Below are 15968 nucleotides of genomic sequence, written 5' to 3'. Positions count from 1 at the left end.
CTTGTAGGCGGTCTGAACGTAAGTAATATTGTGGGATTCCTCAACATAGTTTATCTCGTTAAAGTTACAAGTAAGGTATTGGATTGTTACAAAATGGAGCATTCACATTAGTCTTGCTGCTCTGCAGGGGAAAATACTTATTTCATCGAAAGAGTGTTTGAGTGGCTCAATGTTTATCATTGGATTTAACATTGTGTTTATTCTACACAAATTCCAGTTTAAGGTGAGTTTTGGCTTTTTAACCGAAAATGCTACATGTTAAATGTGTTCAGAACGAGCCCATTCTATAATATGGATGCAGGAAATGAGTTATGCTAAGTAGTCTTGTTAGCTAATATTCCACGAAAGTCGCTTTCAATCGTGTTATCACATCGCGTGAGCGGAGATAACTTAACGTGTTTTTGGTTGTCATTGTTGACGGTGACTGTCAAAATGAAATGACGTCATTTCATTGCGACATGAAGAGTGAACGTTCTCCGTTCATTTTAGCAACATGTAAGTGCTTCGGGGTTCTCTTATTTGTTAATATTCGTCCTCATTTTCCTATTAGCAACAACAGCAAAAATAAATCCCCTCTTTTTTTTCGCGACGGAAGGTTTAGAAATAAACAGTCATCGTTTTGAATGCATTGCGTGAGCCTGTGTGATTGAATATTGGTTCACTCATTCAGAGCTTCGTTTTGGTGACATCTTGTGGCCAAATAGGAGACAACAACACCAAAAATCGTGAATGTATTTTGTGAATACTGATAGTATAAGTGTATTACTTGGTAGAAGGCATGCTTGAGGAATCTGTATCAGTTTAGCCCCCCCCCCCCCCCCCCCATGAAATAATACATCAATGTTTATGATATAAGTATTTTTGGTGTATTTTCACCTCCAGGCCTGGTACAGAACTAAAGTCCTCACTGCTTGATGTGGTGAAACAGCTCAATCCACAATGGATGTCAGTGCAGGCGCTACTGAAACTGACACTGAAACGCCACCGGAAAGTGAGGTAAGAATTCCATTCTGTATCTTCTGTACATTGAATTGCAATTATGACATATGCATCATCATCCCGGAGGCATTTTGATCCTCAAGTTTTTTGACATAGCATTTTTTTTTTTGGTAACATTTATGTAACAGTGCCTAGGCGAAGATGATCTGGATTATTCAGCCACAAAGGAAAAACTGCAGGCCAGGATGGAGGATATCCGCAGCACTGTGAGTGGAATGTGACATTCGCATGTGCTCAAGTTAACAAGACGGCGAGTAACTGAATGGATCCATGTCGTCAGATCCAAGAGATGATCCGGGAAAATGAGAGCGTTCCCGAAATCGAGCGACTGGAACTGAAGGAGTTCAATGTCGACGACGAGCGGCAGAAGATGCACGACGCCGCGCTGGAGGAGGAAGTTTCCATGGTAACGCGGGCGAGAAATGTTTTGTCTTTTCTTCAATGCTATTTCTGATGCAAGCGTTGACCGCAGGTGAGAGATCGAATCGAGATGGAGATCTTAGAGCGATGCTACAAGTGTGATCTCATCAAGAGGGAATGCTGGGATTCTCTGAAAGTTAAAGACAGAGCTGTGAAGGTATAAAATGCATTCTCAAGTCAACTCAATGACATCATGAACGTAACTAAATATGCGGTTTCCGATTGTAGGCTTTTCACACGGACCACGAGGTGACAAACTACCCGCTCAAAGAGCGGCCGCAAAGCGAGTTGGATGCCCTTCAAAAAGTTGAAGAGACGAGGAAGGCGGAACTGGCTGTAAGCGCAACTTTGTCCAATCAATGTCCTTAATAACCTTGCGGTTTATGATCTCATGATAGGACATTTTGTCGACTGGTTTTTAAGTGTGTAATAGAACTGAGTAAGACCCACGCTTACAGATGAAAATTTCACGTCATGATTATCATTATCAAGATTATCGGGTATTATCAAAAGTCAAATCATTACAAGATGTCGACTTTTGAATACCAAAATTTTTTTTATCGCCAAAACCACCTATCCAAGGTTATTTTAGCTAACTGAAACTAAAGATAAACTAACATTCAAAAAACTATTTTGTTAACAAAATAAAAATAAATAATAATTATAGGAAAAATGTTCTTCGTTTTATTATTTGATAATTAATTTCATGCATGAGCCTTTGGGGATGATTTTAAATGTGATTTTAAATAATTTATTTTGATATTAATAGAAGTGACGTCATCTAGCAGCAGCCAATAGAAATGCACCTTCAGGTGGTGTTTTTTTTTTTAAATATTGCGCACAATTAATACACATTTCTTTTAAAAAGTAAAACTAATACTGACACTAACTAAAACTAACCATTTATTAAATAACTAAAACTAATACAAACTAACAGAACTACCCTAAAAACTATTTAAAACTAAAAAAATAAATAAACTAAACTCAAAACGAAATAAAAACGAACTAAAATGAAAATTCCAAAACTATAATAACCCTGCTCCTATCTCATAATTTGATACATTTCAGATTTTTTTTTTCTTCACAAATCTGTGTTATTTATTCCTAAAAAAAAAAGATTTTTGTTGGTTGTGAGGATTATAAAAGTAAATAACAGTAACCTAATTTTTATTATTCATTTAAAACCCCCCCAAAAAATTATTTAAAATGAGGAAGACAATTTTCAATAGTGGTGGCACTCATAGGAAAAATGACAAATATTTGACAGAATTAAGTATATTTTTCAATTCAAAAGAAGATTTGGGGTGATGAATAGACATGTGAATGTAAACAACATAAAATGAAAAATGTTTATTATGCATTCGGCGACAACATACCGTCCACACAGTGCTATTTTTAAGGGGGGCGGGGGGGGGGATGGGGGGAAGTGCAGCTTTTGTAATATGATTTTGAGATGACAATATTCATAAGAAAATCAAGTCAAGCTTTTGAATTATGTTTTTTTTTAATGTATTTATTTATTTATTATAAATAAACTATTTTATATGAACCCATGATCAAATTTGACTTAATTGGTCTAAAATTATTTATTGAATAACAATAATAATAATAATAATAATAATAATAATTTTCGTCCGAAACAGAGGGCCCAAGAAAAAGGTGGAGACGAAGACGACTTCCTGGAGTCCCAGAATGCGGTCGCGAGCAGCTACTCCGCCGAGCTGGGACTGTTACATCCGTACCTCTACGACCAGTTTAACCTGCACACCACCGAGCAGAAGCTCAACCAGATCGTTATGCTTCAGGTGAGGTGATAGTGTGGCCCAGGTACCAAATTCATGGCCTCCCACTGATATAAAGTTATTATTATTATTATTATTATTATTATTATTATTGTTGTTGTTATTGTTATTATTATTATTATTATTATTATTATTATTATTATTATTGTTATTTATTATTATTATTAAGATTAAGTCAGCATATACTGTACTACAATTACAGTGGTCTAAAGGTAAGTTACACTTCAGTACAGTAGAGGGCGCCTGTGAGCAACAAAAATAAAAGCATGACTGATGTCGCCTGGTTCCACTGGTGGTCCTACCATGCGACTATCATGCATGCTTTCATATCATTCTCAAAAAAAAATGGCCTGAATAAAAACCGTTTGCAAGAAAAACTGCAAATATGACAGCCCTCATTTCAAACGGTGTTTCCCCAATTTTGCAGGACGTCATCTACAGAATCAAAGTGTCTCTCAACACGCAGTTTGACAAGGTGTACAAGCAAAAAGTGCAGGAGATCAGCCGCGTGAAAGAGAGGAACAAGCAGGTGAAGGAGCTCCTGGACGAACTGGAGGTCGTCGAGGAGCTGTGGGTGCCCGCCCTGAACGACAGGGAGGTGCCCGAAAGGGTGTTTGTCGTGGATGACTCGGAGGTGACGCGCTCTCATTGCACAAATCATTTTGATTAGCATGTCACATTTGTTATGTGTAAGAGAAGAAGAAAGAAGAAAGTCACATGATCTATTAGATAGAAGCGGAAAAGTACCTGACCCCAGAAGAGGAGAAGGAAGAGGAACGGAAGAGGCTGGAGGAGCAAAAGCGCTTGGCTGCCAAGGTACGCTGCCAAAACAAACGGGGCTTTGTTTTTTGAAACTCCTGTTTGCGGTTTTCGTCCAAATTCTTCCTGGCTTGGAGACCGGACCCACGCGCGAGCATTTGCATGCAATATATTACATTTAAGAAGAACAAAAACTTGAAAGAGATTGGGCCGAAATGGCAAAGAGAGAAGTCGAGTTGAAGAGGCATGCTCATGAATCACATCTTATCACGGGCATCCAAATACAGAAAATACCTTCATATTGTTTTTCCTTTCACTTTTTTGTTCTTCATCTACTTTGACATATTTCATCCGATTCACACCTTTCCAATTTCAGAAAAATTATGCCATCCAGGTTGCTATTTTTCTAATTTTTCTCAATTTCACCGTCTTCTCAAAATACATTTTTCAACCCAAAAAAAATCCCCGTCCATTCCCAATGAGGCTAAATTTACTCTATTTGTTAACATGTCATTCCCAATGTCACATTTAACATCAACTTTGTTCCAATTTGAAATTGAATTTGTTCATCTCCTTTCAATTGATCTTGAGATTGAATCTCGAAATACCAAAATTTCCCACTGAACAAAAAGTCAACATTTTCACTTTAAAATGACCACAAAAAAAAAAAAAAAAATCCATATTCATTCACAATGGCACATTCAGCAAAACAGATTCACATCGTTTCCATTTGAAATGTGAACCAATCAGTTCATTTAATTCACCTTGACAACAATTTTGAACATGACAAAATTACACACAAACCAAAAATTCCCAATTTTTCACCCCCACCCAAAAATAAAAATAAATAAATAAATAAAATTCCAGATTAGGACATATTCTACATTATTCACTCCTCCTTCATTTTATGGCCGATTCAAATCATACTCCACATTTTCAAATCATTCAATCTATCTCAATTATTATTCTCATTCCTAAAAAAAAAAAAAAAAAACATTCAAAACCCCAAAAATCCAAATATTCCGCATGCTTTTAAGTTTTTTTATTCAGCCTTCCAGAATTCACACACAATTTCTGCAGTAATTGCAAATGTCTTATTACTTATACTTGAGTCATATTATTCTAAAGTAACGGTACTCTTACTTGAGTACACTTTTTGGCGACTCTATTTCCACCGTTGCCCAAACCTGATATGTTTGCGTTCAACTGGCATGACATCACTGCATTCTGATTGGATGAACTGTGAATGCTTTCAAACCAATAACCATTGTTCTTATTTTCCATATTGATGAAAAAGTACAATAGTTCAGAATGATTTAGTGTTTGGGCCAATAGTAAAAATGTTTTGTTAAATTTGAAACACCATCATAATGACATTCATATAACTTCGATTTGTCGACACAATAGGATGGATTAAGAGCGTTGTCTTTTTTTTTTCTTTTTTTTTTCTCAGAGTGACGATGTCCGCGAACGGGCTCTTGATGACATGATGGACGGCGTTCTGGAAGTGAAAAAAGACAGCCTTTTGAAAGCGGTGGGTCCGGTTACGTGACAGCTCACCGAGCTGCTTCGCAAGCTTTTTCCTGCACAACCTCGGCCGAATCAAACAAAAATGGTCCACAAAAAAAGAAAAGACAGGAAGCGCCTATTGAATCTGCTCCACAGGAAGTACCGCAGCCCGAGTTTGTTGTGGCCAAACCGAACAACCAGTGGACCGATGAGGAGAAAAAGCAATTTAAAGAATATGAAAAGAAAGTGAAAGAGCTGGACACGGAGAAGGAAAAATACAGAAAGGTATTCCACCACACCTGTTTGGGAAATACTTCCAGTACTTACGTCTCCTCCTTTTTCGTTTTTGAAGTCGCTGGAAACCGAAATCAAAGGCTTTCAGAAAATCACCAAAGAGGCCACTGACCGCTTCGATGAAGGTTTGAAAAGGCTGTTTGAGATGAAAATTAAGTCCGACATGGCCATATGTCAGGTGAACAGCACAACAAACTCAAGACTTAATGCTTATTGTGGATTTTTTTTTTTTTTTTAATTTTTGAAAATCATCATAAGCGGGGAAAAATGTTCTGCTCCAGGGCACAACATAAGAAGTTATGGAGGCAATGTTGCAGATAATTAAACTGTGAAATATATTTGCATATAAAATAAATCCAAAATGCATTTATTTCTAGACTGATTTTGACTTTAAAAAAAAAAAATGTATGGCAATTATTTTGTCGGGAGTTTTATTGATTACTAATTGTTTCATAGGATGTTTTGTTATTTAATCACATTTATTCAATTGTTCTGTATTCATAACTTTATTTATTTATTGCCATGTTTATTTGAATGGTTAATTGTTGTACACCAGATTTAATTCCCAACGTTCCCAAATTTTTGAACATTTACTTCCTCGTTCCACATTTCTTGACTGATTGAAACCATTCCAAGTCTTGTTATGAAGATCAACATTCATTCCACAACATATCAGTTTTTCCACAAAAACGGCATTTAAAAAAAAAAAAGAAAAGTTTGTTTGATCTATTTAACTCATTCAAACCCGAAAACATATAAATACGTTGTTGTTTTTAATACTTTGTCCTGCACTCCCAAAAGCATATTTATGTTTTTAAATGTTTTTTTTTTTTTTATGCTAGAGCATACAGGAGGCTTTGATACAGCTTCTGTCATGAAGAGGTCACTTAAAGCAATGACAGTTATTACAAAAACGACCAGCAGGTGGCAGCAGAGTGCAAGAGATCAACAGGGCCATGTTACAACAAGCTCTTTTTGCCGGTGTTTTCAACAGTTTTGTGAATAATGATGAAACTTAGCTATATTCTAATGTTAATTGCTGCAAAACAGAAACATACAAGATACAAATATGTTTTTTTTCCTGATGAAAGAAGAGACTCTAATCTTCCTTTTGATAGGGTCCATGTTTTTATAGCAATAGAACACAATATTCTGTGGACCTTGCAAAATCAATCAAAATCCAGTAAAACAGCCATGAGCGGAAATGGCTGCGAGGGAATGAGTTAATCGCTCAAGATTATTTGACACATGAACAAATCCAGCAAAAAAATAAGTTTGTATTTCGCAGGAAGAGCTGAAGATCAAAACTCTTAATTACTCGGTGCTAATGGAAGAGGTGATGAGGAATGAAGAAATTGAGTTGGCGCAAAAACTTAAAGAAATGTCTGCACGGCGGGTACAAACGACTAATTTGCACATTTTTAGTTGTGCTTGTAGCTCCGTTTTCCCCATTTTGACTTTTTCTTCCCCACTCTCCCCCAGAAAAAAATGGGCGAAGAGCTGCGGAAGTTTGAAAAAGAAGTTGAAGCGTTCCACGAGAGCTACGACAACATTGTGGCGGACGACAAAGTAAGTCTGCTGCTAGCGCACGGGCGTCCTCTTTGCCGGTGAGCGTCTATTCGCACAATCTGATGTCTCTCAAGGTTCAGGACAAAGACTTCAGGAAGGAGTTCAGCAATCTGCACAAAGCTCATGTTGATCAGCTGTACAAACTCTTCAAGCGAAGACCTCGGTTGGTCATTATTACCGTATTCCTTTCAAAAAAAAAATCAACTCAAATATCCGACAGTCGTGCTGACTTGTGAGTGTAATAAAAGTTGTTTTTTGTTTTCTTTCTGCTCAGGGGTCACAAGAAGAACGCCATGGAAGAGTTGGACTCTCTGAGGAGTATGCCGGAGGGATTAAACTTGCCAGTGTGGGAGAAGTTTTGCCAAATCCGCAGGACAAAAATAGACACCGAGCATAAGGTATTGCAAGGGGGCGTTGACTTTTTGAAATAATGTATCGATAAGCTTCAAGACAATTTCATTAATATTAAGATTTCATAAAAAAAAAAAAACTTTACAGATTCAATTAAAAATGTATTTCATATAAAAGCTCAACAAATATATTCTACTTAGTTACAGCTGTCCTTAATTTAGGATTTAATGAACACTCATTTGCTCCCAAAAACGTATAAATACGTAATATTTTAAATGTATTGTGTCCCAAAGACGTATTTATTCGTTCTTTATGCTAGAGCATACAGAAAGGCTTTGATGCAGCCTCTCAACTGCAGAGAATTGGTGAAAAAAATGGTAGTTATTACATAAATGGCCAGCAGGTGGCAGCAGAGTATAAGAGATCAACCAGGGTCATTTTGAAAACGAGCAGTTTCCCCACAATTCTAAGCAGATCTGTGAATAATGATGAAACTTAGCTATATTCTAATGCTAATTGCTGCAAAACAGAAACAGATAGAAGCAATAGAATAGATAGCAATAGAACAAAATATTCTGTGGGCCTTGCAAAATCAGTCAAAATCCAGTAAAACAGCTGGGATCGAAGGGGGTCGCTTCAGTGAAAATGGATGGAAGTGAATGAGTTAAATGCGTTTTCAGCATCTGATTGCACATTTGAGTGAGGAGAATCTGTCAAAATCTTCAAAATGAACATGTGCACAATGAAGTTATTGCTAAATCACATTCAGGATGCCACATTAAACCAAATACAGCAAGAATTTTGAGTCCACAACGTTTGGTTTAGGTTTGATAGCCAATATGATTTTTTATGGCTTTAATTCTGTGCTGGTATTCATACCAAACTATGAGATCCACTGTTCTGTTTGACTGCCATTGATTGATTGATTGATTGATTGGTGTGAACTTTAAAAAAAAAAAAAATGGTTTTCCTGCAGATCAAATCCTCAGCGGCCGCTCTGGCCGACATGCAAGCGACTCTTGTCAAAAAGCGAGAAGAGGACGAGACCGCCGAGGAGGAAATTAAACATTTCACAACTGAACTTGAAAAGTGCGTGACGCTTCATTCCTATTATGAAAAACGGACTTTTGCAAATGATTGAGTCTTGCGAGTACTTGCCCATCCGTCAAGTTGAAATGAAAAGTCTTCGTATCAATCTCATCTCTTATTCTCCTCAAGAATGCGCGAGGACAAGAAAAACTTCCTGACAGACATCACGGTCCAGTTCCTGCTCAAACAGGGCCAGGTGGAGGTGACCAACACGGATCTCATCCCCGACTACAGCGAGTCCCTTCTCCTCCACAGGGGCAAAGTGGAAGAACTCAACCACACCATCAGGGTCAGAGGAGCGCCGCTCACCCTCCAAGTTTCAACCGGTGCCTCACCTCCTTTTTGCCGCTTTGTCCAAATCAGACCCTCGGCGATCAGAAGATCGCCGTGATGGTGCAGACCAAAGACTTCCGTAAGGGCATCATCCAGGTGGAGTGGGACAACACCATGAGGAGGATGCAGATCGAGGATCTCAAGAGCAAAGAACGGGACATCCAGAAGATGCGTCTCACCGAGGACCACAAAGAGGTAAGGGATCATTTTGGAGGACATGATTTTAAAAATGTTATGACAGACCTTAATTATCCCTATGATAAAAGATTGTAGTTTTTAACCTGGATTTAAAAGAATTTACATTTCCGGCTGAATAGCTTATTCAATTTACATGCAGCATAACAGCTAAATGCCGCTTCACCATGTTTACATTCTACTCTGCGCCGTATGATTTACTGTCTTTTTTTTATTTATTTATTTTTTTATCAAGCTTGTAAAAACACCAGCTAGCCATAAAGCAGGCGACAAATGATTTATAAGCAGATAAATGACTGAAGATCTTTTATCAGCGCAACCTTCTCAGGTGAAAGCCGCTGCTTCTTTATCGCCATTTTAAACACGTGCAAAAGCAATTCAGGCAGCTCGCATCAATCTTAAGTAAACACACCACCTAACAGGGAGATACTCCCACGTGCTAAAACACCCTTAAAGACATGTCCAGCTTTGAGAATAAACAGACCCCATAAAGATCTGATGAGTCACACGTCTCGGTCTTTTTTTGAACACGGCGATGACTGCGCATGAGAATCTGCTCTCCAGTCCCCGCCCACTGCCCGTTTACTTTGGCAAAGCGCCTCAGGTGGTTCTCCCGTGGCGAGCAGCGCCGCTTCCTTTCATTGTTCGGGCCTCTGGAACGTTGACAATTCAAACGTTTGAATACAAACGAATCCATAAAGTGCGGTCGTAATGTTTATTGCGCAGTTGTTTTTACACCAGCATGGCAACAGGATGTTGAACAGCGTGCTCTCTGTACACTTTTTTTTTTTTTTTTTTCAGTATCTCAAGACAGACACTGATCGTGTGTGCAAGCAGGCGCTATCGGTGAAGGAGACTCAGGCCTTGCAGTTAAAGGTAACGGAAGGCCTGCTCACATTAAGAGGACCTAATACAGTAGTGACTTTGCCTGAAACGTTTACATAAACAGGGCTTTAATGAGCAAGTCAACCCCCCCCTTTTTTTTTTTTTGACAATAATATGTTCCTTGCAGCCCCACTGTTCTAAATATGGCATTCTGGTTGATTTTACGTTAGTGGAATATGAGTTAAGCAAAAAAATTAAGCCATTTTCTTCCCCTTCACTTTCAAGAACTATCAAAAGGACGTCAAGTATCGCAAACAAAAAATCAGACACCTCCAAGCTCGGGCAGCCATGAAGGAACAGAAGAACGTCACTTTGGACAAGCAGGTCCAGGACATGCACGTGGTCGTGTCACAGATGAGGCACATCTACGAGGCCTCAGGTAACCACATTCACGTCACGTCATTTCAGAATTTTTCCTCTCAACCGCATTCCGGCGTTTTTACAGCGACGGAGGCAAACGAGGCGGCGAACACGGAGCAGCGCTACCAGGAGGTCCTGCTGGTGCAGCGGCTGAAGGACACCGCCAGGTTCCAGATGGAGAAGCTGGCGTTCCTCAGCGCCGAGGCGCAGCATTTGAGGATGAGGAACGTCCCTTCGCTGGTGCAGATCAAATACAACTGAGCCTTCCGCAGGCAACCAGGTTTTATTTACACTTGTCTTGAACTGACGCAAACCACAAATCAAGCTGTACAGGATAATAACATAGCAGCAACAAATAAAGAACTCCATATTAGTCAACATTTTTCTCTCTAGAATTATTCCGAATTGGACTGTACAGGCTATAACTATAATCGTGCAATTTATATCACTTTTTAAATTGAACTAGTGTCATAAATTAAATTTTCCTAATTCATTGGTATGCACGTTATTATGTTTGGGAAGCACATTCAGGAATCAAAGTCATCCTCGGCGCGGTCAAAGTGCAGGATTTTCTCATCCAGGCCAAAGAGGTCGATGAGTTCAGACAGGCTGGCCGTGCGTCCCTCCACAGGGAGGTGCGACTGGAGCTCATACAACGCGTTCTGAGCGCAACTCCGCCACTTGTCGATCAAGGTTTGAAGCTGCGCCAGGTCATTCTGAAGAGGAAGATTAACAAGTTGAGAAATGATCATGCCAAATGGTGTCAGGTGACCCACCTTGCTCCTATACATCTTAACCATCCTCAATCGCCGTAACGTCTCCGTCTTGTCCTTCACCTCCCTGCCGAGCCGCTCCCGCCGTTGCGCAAAGTCTTCGGAGTGAGAGTGCGCCGGTCCAGGAGTCATCCCGGAAATCTTTTCACTCCCAGGTTTGCCTTCCTGGAAGTTGCCGCCAGCAGACAGGCTATTAAGTGGAGGGTTTTTATTATCATCGTCATCGGCCGTCGTCCGGGAATGTGATGGAACCCGTTGGCCGTCCTCCTCGTCCACGCACAGGCGCTTGGCCACGGAGAAGGGCGAGGTGAAGGAGCGCCGCGTTTTCTTCAGCCGCGCCTTCAGGGAGGCGCTCATCTTCTGCTGAGGCTGTGGAGACCAGAAATTGACCAATTTAGCTAATGCACTATACTTGCATTACAATTTCAAAAATGTTCGAAACATCTCTAAATACAATGCAAATAACACAGATGGTCTCATCAAATGGACTACTATGGATTAGTAACAATGAACAATAGACTATTCCATGTTCTTACACCACTTAATTTAGCAACGGGGTGTCAATGCATTTTGAGGAGTGAACGACCACAGATTTTAACCTTTCAACCACTAAGAACCGGAAACGAAGGCGTTAATAGTAAATCAGTTGAAATGGTAAACTGTATTAAATGTTAGTATGTTACTTTATGTATTAATTACAGTAAAAGTGTTGTGATGTAATGATTTACTTTTTAAAAGAACACATTTAGGGACTTTTTCAATCTAAGGAAAAGGGAGCATTTTCACAAATTTGCACTTTTTGTTCTTGTTGCGGATAACCATTAACATTAGCACACAATAATGCGTTCAATAAATGTAATTTACCGTCTCATTGGACCCACTCGGGCTCGACGATGAACGATATTCCGACTGAAATGAGACATTCTTCGGCGTGACTTCCATGAAGCGAACAGCTCTTTGCTAACAGTCACTACTCAAAAGCAACGTCTATTAGTAACTGAAAATAGAGGGAATTGTCTTCCTAAAAAAAACAACACACAAAGCCGTAGGAGTAAGTAAATGGCGAATAAAAGAAGTTTTCGAGAATGGAATTTTCTGCATTTCCTTGTTTTGTAGTTCAGAAGCCCTCCAAAGCCCGTGATTGGCGGAAAGATGATGACGCACCCCGTGGCGGCTTATGGGAATTGTAGTTATTCGCATTTTTTTAGGCAAAACCCACTAAAACACTCTTTAAAATATCTAAAGTTGCATCCATGTGGCGTTTTTCTCAATTTAATCAGCATCTGTGATATATTTATATCAATGTTAATACGTTTCACATGACAGATTTAGTAAAAATTAAGTTAGTTTCGTTTATAGGTCCTGTGTTGTCAGACTATTTCTTAGTTACCCTATAGTTTCTATGGGGGAGTCATGAGGTGATTCAACACTTCCCACCAGTTGATTCACCTCCATTCGCAGATTTATTTCACCAGTCTCCTACATTTTGTTCTGTAACATCATCCTGCCTGAACACACTTGTGCAATTTCACATATTCCACGATTAAGCTTTGTAACATATTCTTCACAACTGAGTCAACATTCAACTTTTACTTTCAGGCACTGGTTGGCAGTTGTTCAGCCAAAGCGAGGCAAAGTTGTGTCTATCAAGAATCTCGAATCCGTGTGAGATGTGAGTGAGTTTGCCAGCTTTTCATCCAACACAGGTGTGTCTGTCATGAGCACCCATAAATTTATATCAAGCCTGCAAAGGTATCCAAAGCTGCACCTTTTTCTGTCTGTTAGGGTTAAACCATTTATCAGTTTTATAATATGTTCTTTTCTCTCATGTGATTGAGCGTGACGCTGAGATTCAGTTCAAATCCAGCAAGGGCCTTGCACAGAGACGCTCTTGTTTTCATCTCACTGGGCGATTTATCTCCTTTATTGTACAAAGTGTGAAACAAGCTGCCCCAGAACAACAACAACAACAACAAAATAGACTCCAACATGATTTGGTGTCGCTTCCAAAGTGTGGCAGAGAAACGACATTGCGTGCGTTTTTCGACAGACTCTGTTACAAGCGTGCGTACGTGCGAAAATAAGCCACAGTTATGAGTGATGGGATCGCTTCTAATTATAAATCGCGGCGATGAGTGATGCTGTCTGCTTGTGTGGGGGGGGGGGGCAAAGCGGTAGGTCCAGTTGCCGGTTTGGACTGGTTGCTGGAGAGATTCCCGTTCCTCATTAAGATAATGAAAGGCTCTCGTTATTGTCGCGCGTAAACTGGAGCAGTGAGCGCTCGGGCCAACTTTGCTCGCTTGACCTTTGATTTGGATCTCGTTTGAAATACAGGATTTGGAAATGCAGTCGTTGAAAACAATATCATATAATTTAATCCGAATGTTGTTTGTTTATTTACAATAGTCCAGATAAAATAATACATAAATAAGTAAATAAATAAATAGGCAAAAGGGGGTTGCAGTAGACATCGAGGGTGTGTAGACTTTTTATATCCACTGGACAGCTATCCAGTATCCAGAAGTATTTTGACAGAAAATCCCCTGAGTCTCTAAATATTTATGTAAATAAAAAAATGGCTGTAATTTTTGTTAAAGTTCATAAATTATAGCTGAAAGTCTGCACTTAAGGTCCAAAGAACTTGTAAAATCTCTCATCACTGTCCAACTGTAGCTGGTGAATGCGGCCAGTTAAAAAAAAAAAAGTATTCCCACGGTGCATAATCAATGTTTACATATTCACTTCCTAGTGCGAAAGCTGCAGTAATGAAGTAATCATTGCCTCGCATTGAACCTTTGGACCGAAAATGTTGATGCAAAGCTAATCTGCTCGTTGTGTTTTATCAGTTGTGTTGAGCACAAACATGTCGGATCCAAACTGTCTGCTGAAAATTAAAAAAATAAATAAAATCAAACACAGTCAACAGTTCCAACGTTTTTTTTTTTTTTTTTTTTTCAAACCATTCCCTTTCCCGTTAGGTTTGGCTTGATTCAAAGTCTGCCCCCCCCCCTTCCTCCTTCTCACTGTCCTCGGGGCCATTTGTTTTCCATCAGTGGAGCAGAACCGAGTCACGCTCGCCGTGAGTCATGCGGGCGGGTGGGTGGGCGGAGGTCAGAGCCGCATGGGCGTGGTGGGTTCAGGGATCCCACCGGCTCTAATGGCTCCACGCTGGAGAGATAAAGAATGCCTCGTCGCTCCAAGTTGCACAAATGTTAAATGGTCGGAAGCCTTGCGAAAAAAGAAAAAAAAAGTACTTTAGACACAAAGCGCCGTTAAAGAATAAAACCTTTGTTTCCCTCTTGAATACTTGTAAGCATCGTCTTTCTTTGTAGACACTTTTTTTTTGGGGGGGGGGAAATGTGGACAGTAAAACTGTCTTGATTTCAGTTGCAAATCCTTATAAGGTAATTTTCTCGGGTTCAAAGTTGACATTTTGGAGGATTTCGCTGCATTTATTCGACCCCACAGAAGAAAAACAAATAGCATCCAGCATCATAACAGTAAATCCTTTGATGCAGACTCTTTCAATTCTTCGATCGTGTGATGTTTTGTATGAATATTGTTAGTTGAGGAATGCAAGCTAATAAGTATAACGTGACTTCTTGATCAGAAACTTTTACTGTTGCTATGGCTATAGAGCTTTTACATCGCTAATAAGAATACACTGTTTTACCAATACTGCACCTGCCACCATTTAAACACCCTCTAATTAACCTCAAATAAAGTTCAGATGTTCTAGTTGGCTTTTCCTGGCATTTTTGTAGCAGCGTGGGCCGTGATCCGCAGAGATCTCATCAGTCACCATCAAGCGGGAAAAAATACAGTGAAATTGTGACATTGCAAAAAAAAAAAAAAACTGACGCCCTTCCAAAATTGATGACGAAAAGTGAACAGTGACGGCGGTGCAGGAATTTCTGGCAAGTACTGGTTGTTTTAGTACAACAATCTCCTGCATGCCTTATTCATATGTCTGGGCTGGGATGGGCGGCTCACATTCTGTTTTTCTTAAGATGGAAATGGGTGGAGTGAATTATTAACTGTTCAAAATCGTGTGAGCGGCTGTGTGAGCTCAAAACTTTATGCAAAAAAAAAAAATGTATCAGGAAAAGCCTACTAGAACAGCTGAACTTTGTGTAGTAGCAACTTTTTTTTTTTTCATGTCTCAAAAACCTGGAATTTGAACGCGGTGTGTTGACTTTTTATAGCCACAATAAACCTCCTCGTCCTTTCATTATGGATACATAATATAGGCTATAATTTTTTTTTTTTTTTTTTTCGTGCATGGACAATGAAAGCTAAGCATGGGGTCTGCTTGTAATTATACTGTTAAACTGTCACAGGCAAGCCTTTGTGCACAACAAAAAAAACGTTTCACATACATAAGTGTCATCTTCACAATACTGTGTTGTGTACTGTATGTGATAAAGTACAGTACAGTAATACAGTCCAAAAAGCAGTGGCTGCAAACTGCCTGCCAATTATTGTCCAATGTGTGCAGCAGATGTGATCCAGTTGCAACTGGATACGTTTTCACTCTGCACACAATCGGCCTCCACACTAATAAAAGATAGAAGAAAAAAAAAAAGGTCCCACCCCCTTCTCGTCCAAAAAAAAAAAAAAAAACATTTGG

General features: G+C 39.4%; 2 protein-coding genes across 3 annotated transcripts; one reads left to right on the top strand and one right to left on the bottom strand.

The window, feature by feature from the left end:
• Window positions 1–26: 26 nt before the first annotated feature.
• cfap43 (cilia and flagella associated protein 43) lies at window positions 27–12380 on the top strand. 2 transcript variants are annotated; one of them, XM_077494865.1, is made up of 22 exons: window positions 27–223; window positions 883–996; window positions 1128–1205; window positions 1280–1405; window positions 1472–1576; window positions 1648–1755; window positions 3063–3224; window positions 3649–3855; window positions 3951–4037; window positions 5434–5514; window positions 5646–5774; window positions 5842–5961; window positions 7072–7179; window positions 7266–7352; window positions 7427–7515; window positions 7627–7750; window positions 8680–8792; window positions 8922–9081; window positions 9156–9320; window positions 10122–10196; window positions 10431–10584; window positions 10651–12380. In XM_077494865.1, exons 2-22 carry the CDS (start codon window positions 940–942, stop codon window positions 10824–10826), a joined length of 2511 nt encoding a protein of 836 aa, XP_077350991.1. In that variant the 5' UTR covers window positions 27–223; window positions 883–939; the 3' UTR covers window positions 10827–12380. The 2 variants fall into 2 exon arrangements, with proteins under 2 accessions (XP_077350991.1, XP_077350992.1); XM_077494866.1 differs by lacking the exon at window positions 7072–7179.
• Window positions 10022–12478, bottom strand: sfr1 (SWI5-dependent homologous recombination repair protein 1). The gene is made up of 3 exons (XM_077494874.1): window positions 12203–12478; window positions 11342–11707; window positions 10022–11281 (listed from the first exon to the last, which is right to left on the bottom strand). The coding sequence occupies exons 1-3, from the start codon at window positions 12278–12280 to the stop codon at window positions 11093–11095; spliced, it is 633 nt and encodes a 210-aa protein (XP_077351000.1). The 5' UTR covers window positions 12281–12478; the 3' UTR covers window positions 10022–11092.
• Between the last annotated feature and the right edge of the window lie 3490 nt (window positions 12479–15968).

This window comes from Festucalex cinctus, chromosome 14 (genome assembly GCF_051991245.1).
Source record: "Festucalex cinctus isolate MCC-2025b chromosome 14, RoL_Fcin_1.0, whole genome shotgun sequence".
Taxonomy (NCBI): domain Eukaryota; kingdom Metazoa; phylum Chordata; class Actinopteri; order Syngnathiformes; family Syngnathidae; genus Festucalex; species Festucalex cinctus.
This window is presented reverse-complemented; position numbering and strand designations above follow the sequence as displayed.

Coding starts and splice junctions, on each gene's coding strand:
- cfap43 (XM_077494865.1), top strand. CDS start 940: ATGGATGTCAGTGCAGGCGCTACTGAAACTGACACTGAAACGCCACCG. Junction 4,038..5,433: donor AAAAGCGCTTGGCTGCCAAG/GTACGCTGCCAA, acceptor TTTTTTTCTCAG/AGTGACGATGTCCGCGAACG. Junction 8,793..8,921: donor TTCACAACTGAACTTGAAAA/GTGCGTGACGCT, acceptor ATTCTCCTCAAG/AATGCGCGAGGACAAGAAAA.
- sfr1 (XM_077494874.1), bottom strand. CDS start 12,280: ATGGAAGTCACGCCGAAGAATGTCTCATTTCAGTCGGAATATCGTTCA. Junction 11,708..12,202: donor CGAGTGGGTCCAATGAGACG/GTAAATTACATT, acceptor TGGTCTCCACAG/CCTCAGCAGAAGATGAGCGC. Junction 11,282..11,341: donor TTAAGATGTATAGGAGCAAG/GTGGGTCACCTG, acceptor CTTCCTCTTCAG/AATGACCTGGCGCAGCTTCA.